The 6000-nt window shown below is 39.3% G+C and overlaps 1 protein-coding gene across 4 annotated transcripts in view; it reads left to right on the forward strand.

Annotated features, from left to right (window-relative positions):
• The window catches only part of PPP3CC (protein phosphatase 3 catalytic subunit gamma), a 93590-nt gene extending 87590 nt beyond the window's left edge, over positions 1 to 6000 (forward strand). For 2 of the 4 annotated variants that reach the window (XM_060015143.1, XM_060015144.1), the window contains 2 exons: positions 2464 to 2493; positions 3597 to 6000. In XM_060015143.1, coding sequence (XP_059871126.1) covers positions 2464 to 2493; positions 3597 to 3814 — 248 coding nt within the window. In that variant the 3' untranslated portion in view covers positions 3815 to 6000. The remainder of the gene's footprint in view (positions 1 to 2463; positions 2494 to 3596) is intronic. The other 2 variants (XM_060015145.1, XM_060015146.1) reach the window with 1 other exon arrangement.

The raw sequence follows: 6000 nt of genomic DNA on the forward strand, positions 1-6000 counted from the left end.
TCAGTTATAAATTGGACTCCATCAAAAGTTTTAAAGTTTTGTGCTGAAAATGGAACCATCAAGAAAGTGAAAACACAACCCACAGCATGGGTGAAAATATTTACAAAGCATATATCTGATAAGAGACTAGTATCTAGAAACTGTAAAGAATTCTTGTAACTGAATAATAAAAAGGCAAATAACCCAATTAAAATGGGTAAAAAATTGAATAGACATTTTTCCAAAGAAGACATACAAATGGCCAATAAGCATGTGAAATGATGTTCCACATCATTAGACATTAACCACAATGAGATACCACTTTAAGCCCACTGGATAGTTGTAATCAAAAAGGCAGATAGAAACAAGTGTTGGTGAGAATGGAGAGAAAGTAGGACCCTCATACACTGCTGGTGGGGATTTAAAATGGAGCAGCACATTGGAAACCAATCTGGCAGTTTCTTAGATGATTAAACATACCGTTAATCATATGACCCAGCAGTTACACTCCTAGTTACATACCCAGAGAAATGAAAACATAGCCACACAAAAACTTGTACACAAATGTTCATAGTAACATGCTCTGTAATAGCCAATAAGTGGAAACAACACAAATGTCTATCACCTGATGAATGGATAAACAAAATGTGGTGTATTCATACAGTGGAATACTATTCAGTCATAAAAAGGAATTATGTACTGATACAATCCTCAACATGAATGAACCTTGAAAACATTATGCTAAGTGAAAGAAGCCAATCACTAAAACCACATATTATATGATTCCACTTATGCGAAATGTCCAGAACAGGCAAATCTGTAGAGACGGAAAGTACTTTAGTGGTTGACTGTAAAGTTAGGGAAAGGGATGAGGGAGGGAAATGGGGTTTTAGGAGGTGATGAAAATATTCTAACCATAGATTGTGGTAATGGCTGCACAACTCTTAAAATCATTGAACTATCACTTTGAACAAGTGAATTTTATGGTTATGTGAATTATGTTTCAGTAAAGAAATCTCATTCAGTAAAGAAAAGTATATTTCAGTAAAGGAAAAGAAAAAAGAGTTTCTCAGTTTTATACGACTGTTTCTTGTAAGGAATATCCTTCAGTGCAGGCTATCTTAATACCCAATGCAAAAAGCAATTCTAGGAGGACCCAAAACAATGTGATACTAGGACACATTTTGCCACACACATAGCTTTTAAATTCTAATTAACCAACACTGTGTATACAATTTCAGGTAAAGCCTTGTTCTCCCACTTCTTAACAGTTGCTTTTGTGATGTACTGTTTGAAGGCATTATTGTTTTCTTGTGAAAATTTGTTCTGTGTGAGGAGGTTTGAGAGGGTGTGACATTGCCTTAACACATGCCAACACATGGTTGACAAATGTAAGCAGTTGATAAGTTGATTCCAAGTTTCCATTTTCCCCATTGCCTTGGGAAGTTAATTTTCAGTTCTTCCAGTTTCTCCTCTCTGATGGATATAAAAAGCCTCAGGAACAGCAAACTGTTACTGTTCATTATTCTTCCCTGCCTTCTTTTAAAAAATTGGTATTGGAGGAACTAACAGGGTTCTCCTAATAAGATCTTTCTTGCTACAACTGGTAACCTTTTCATATATTAGCGCTTTTACTGTCTTAAAATGAAGATGCAAGAAAGTTTACCTGTTGATACTAATTCTTAAATAGCTTCCTTTTCCAAAAGTGAGGAAGAAGAGGGCCTTCTTAGTAATTGGCCTGCTGTCTTGCACAGCGAATGGAAGCCATGTGGGTTGGAAATGTCAGCCTCTGCTGTGTCTCTCCTCCCAGATGGTACATGAATTTGTATTCAGAATTGAATAGATTTATGCCTTTGCCAGCTTAGTACTCCACCCCCGGAAAAGAAATAACCCTTCACTTATAACCCACTTTTCTCTCCTTCCAAATGCCAGTCTGTTATTCAACGGCCACTCCTTTTCATTAAGGACAGTTGGACCCCACACAAGTTGCTTGAAATCATTAAGAAATAGTTTTAAATAACTTTTTAAAATAGGACACAGCAGCTACAGATCTAATATCATCTGAACTATCACAAACTAAAGAACAGTTGTAATATTAAATGATTTGACTGGACATATTTTGATATGTGAACGTTAAGACGTAGATTAGCAGCTGGCTATTTAAAATGAGGAAAACGTCGTAACTCTTGTTTCTTCTAGTCAGCTTGATTGACCCCATTGTCTTAGCTATGGATGACATTAGCTAAAAGGTTCTCGTGCCACTCACAATGTGAACAATCTTAGAAACTCTCCCCGCCTCATATTTTCCCCCAATTTAGTTTTTCGCAGTAATCCTGTCGCTTCTCTAACTAGTCGACTTTTATTAGGGATGGGAATAGGCTTAAAGGTGGGACGCTGGGATGTCTGTGCTGGCAGCAGTGCTGTTGGTTTACTCACTCTTTTTCTGCCTTCATTTTTGCATGCCACTGCTCCTGCCTCTTACAGCCACAGTAGAAGCGGTAGAGGCCCGGGAAGGTATGGCCATATTCCTATGATAGATGTGATCATGTGTCTGTCTACTGGTTTTAAAAGCTTTGTCAACATTCGAAATCTTTTATTATTGCATCACCAGAACTGTAACAGTGAGGAAAGGAAGAGATATCTCCAGGCGTGCTCACAAAGTATTTCCTTTGTGTCCTGTATTTGTATTAATTTAAATGATCTTCTCTACAGCTGAAGTCCTTTCTGGGCTCTCTCAGTTTTAATGCAATGACTGAAGCTTAAGCAACTGGTCATGGGGGTTCAAATGGTGTAATCTCATAGCCCTTCCATATCCAAGAGGCATCCATTTGATTATCAGAAATTCAAACCCTCAGCCTCTTTATCTAATGATTCCAAATGACATCAAAAGTGGAGGCAAAAGTAGATAGGATTTAGTTTGATTTGTTTTTGAGGTTGCCCTAAGTCAGTCAAGCTAAATTATCTTTGTTTCTATGAAAACAAATTTTAAGTAACAAATTATCTATGAATTCTGAGGATGAAAACCATTGGAATCGATATACTTGTGTTATAAATTTAATTGTTCTGTTAGATAAGATGGTTCACAATGGGAATGCCTTTCCTTGGTAATACAAAAGTTCAATCAGAAAGAAAATATCTAGGAACTATTTTTTAGATGGCTTTTAACTTACATTCAGCTCCTGGTTGTGCAAGATAAAAAGCTGTCCTTCTAAACAAACTTTTTTGTGTGGTCTATGTGATGTTTGTGTTAGAGCAGCTACTCTGCTTAACTTGTTCTGTTATTCTAGTGTTGCCTTTTTTTCTCTCTCACTGAGCACGTTTCTGGCCCATAAGAGACTCTTTCAAATGTATTGGGGCTTTTTGTCAGGTCTACTTCTGCTATGATTAATTGAGCTATGAAAATGACTTTCACAGTTTCCGTGGCCCTTTGGGCCTTAAGGAAGCAGTAGCTTCAGACCAGGCTAATTGAAATCAAATATTGCTCAATCCCTTCACCAGACATGTGCTCCACAGCCACCCTTCTGTGTTTTTCTCTAGGAGGTTGCTGTATGCTAAGAAACTTAAAGCTGGTCGCTTTACTGTCTAATTGAGCTCCTCCCTTTCCTGTTTTTCTGTAGCCATCAGAGGGTTTTCGCTTCAGCACAGGATCCGGAGTTTTGAAGAAGCCCGAGGTCTGGACCGAATTAATGAGCGGATGCCACCCCGCAAAGATAGCCAGTACTTTGATGGGCCGGTGAAATTAGTCCAACCAAACGCTGCGCACAGGAGTGACAAGGGGAGAAGAGCCAGTAATGACTCAGAGCCCTGCTGTGGCACAGGTGGATCCAAGACTTAACAATCAATTTTATTTATTTATTATTGGAAAACAAAACAAAAACAACTGAAACAACTTAAACCTGGAGGTGCATTCATAATACACTCTGCATTTACTCTGTAAGAAAGGTGACCATTTTATAAATTCTTTTAATTTATGTTTAATATATACATAAAAAGTGAATGTGTTTTGTTTTTCCTTTTTTTCCCCCCCCTAATTTTTAGGAACTGATCTGATTGTCTGATACATAGTGAAGTCTTGTGCTATAAAGGGGACCTTCCCCCTAATAAAAGGGCCTTGGAAACCTCTACCCTGGGTTTCTGACTTGAACTAGCCAGCCTTTTCTCTTGTTTTTGGAGGGTAATATCTTTAATTTCAGACTAATCATTTTTCAAACACAAAAGGGTTTTTTCTTTTCTATTTTTTTTTTTTTCCTTTCTACAGGGTACCATTGAAGATCTCTTAGATTTCAGTGGCTAAAACTTCTCTTCTTATGGAAAACTTGATTATAGTAGAACTCCTAAGTGAATAACCCAAACCCAGTGATTTTAAGGGCCAAGGGAAATGTTTTCCATGATAACCTACTTTCTTCTGGACTCTCAATTACTCAATGTATTCTAGTATGGCGAAATAAAAAATAATGAGGGATTTTCGTAGAATTACTTAAAATTTGTTCATCTAACCGTGGGCATGATTGGTTTAAACTTCCCTTAGAACTTTGGAGGTTTCTTAACTGTTGCCAGATCCTTTTGCTTTTTTTTTTTTTTTTTATTTTAATTTTTTGCGGTACGCGGGCCTCTCACTGCTGTGGCCTCTCCCATTGCGGAGCACAGGCTCCGGACGCGCAGGCTCAGCGGCCATGGCTCACGGGCCCAGCCGCTCCGCGGCATGTGGGATCTTCCCGGACCGGGGCACGAACCCATGTCCCCTGCATCGGCAGGCGGCCTCTCAACCACCACGCCACCAGGGAAGCACCCTTGCTTTTATTTTTGAACACTAGGTGATTTACGCCATCTGCAAAGGAAGCGACATTTCTAAATATAAATGCCCTCTGTAGAGCCTTCGATGGTAGGAAGTGTTTATGCCCTTCTGTGTTACTGCATCAGCTCTCACATCTATCCTCCCCGTCGTCCATCTGTTTTTCTGTGTCAGCATTTTTGAAACCAACAGGGGTAATGGAAACTGACTAGGTTAACATGGTCCCCCTGTGAACTGGAAGTCTTGCTAAAGGGCATTGGATGAGTGAGGATTTCCTGTCTATCAATTACTGGAATGTTCCTCCATGTTTCAGCACTCATTATATTGAACTGTGTGTCGGTCTCTGTCAGCGTATTTTGGAATACAAAAACAAGTGATCAAATACAAGGTTTGAATAATCTTTCCTTAGTTTTTCAAGTCACAGCCAACTAGTGAAGGAAATTTCAGGGATCCTTAGGCTCCCATTTTTGGTTTAGCCTGATGACAGGTGCCATGTCATAATACTCATTGGTCAGCCTGTAGTGAAAGTGCATGTCTGGGCCACACTACATCAAACTGCATATTTGTGGAATTCCTTAATGTCATTTGGGATATAGGAGTCCAGCATTAAAGCAAGTATCCCAGACAGTAGTACTTTATGTTTGGAGCTTCAAGGACACCAGAAACCTCTTTTCAAAAAACATAATTTCAGGGAATTCCCTGGCAGTCCAGTGGTTAGGACTCTAGGCTTTCACTGCTGAGGGCCCAGGTTCAGTCCCTGGTCGGGGAACTAGGATCCCACAAGCCGTGTGGCACGGTTCAAAACAAAACATAATTTCATTAGAAGAATGAGGATTTAGCCCATCTATCTCTTTCTCCTATGCCTTGCTAACAGTTCCCAATTTGTTTATGACAGAGATCAAAGCACTTTGGAGATTGGAATCTGGTGGCGTAGAGTGCTCTGTTAACAAAAAAGATAGGAAGGATATTGGGAAGGAGATAAAAGATCTCTTACTGGGTTGTGAGTAAAATCTTTGAAAGAGGAGAGAAAGAGTCTCCAGTAGCTGTCTTTACTGATCATCATTTCTTTATAATCAAAGAGGAATTCATCACCTGGATATCCTCATACTCCTCCCTCCCCCAATCCCGATAGGGAAAGAGCCACTGTTTTGGAAATCTCACCTAATGTGACAGTCAGTTCACAGGACAGGTTTGATAGATGGGAGTCCCTGATTCCTTTCTCTTTTCCA

This window comes from Delphinus delphis, chromosome 6 (genome assembly GCF_949987515.2).
Source record: "Delphinus delphis chromosome 6, mDelDel1.2, whole genome shotgun sequence".
Classification (NCBI taxonomy): Eukaryota; Metazoa; Chordata; class Mammalia; order Artiodactyla; family Delphinidae; genus Delphinus; species Delphinus delphis.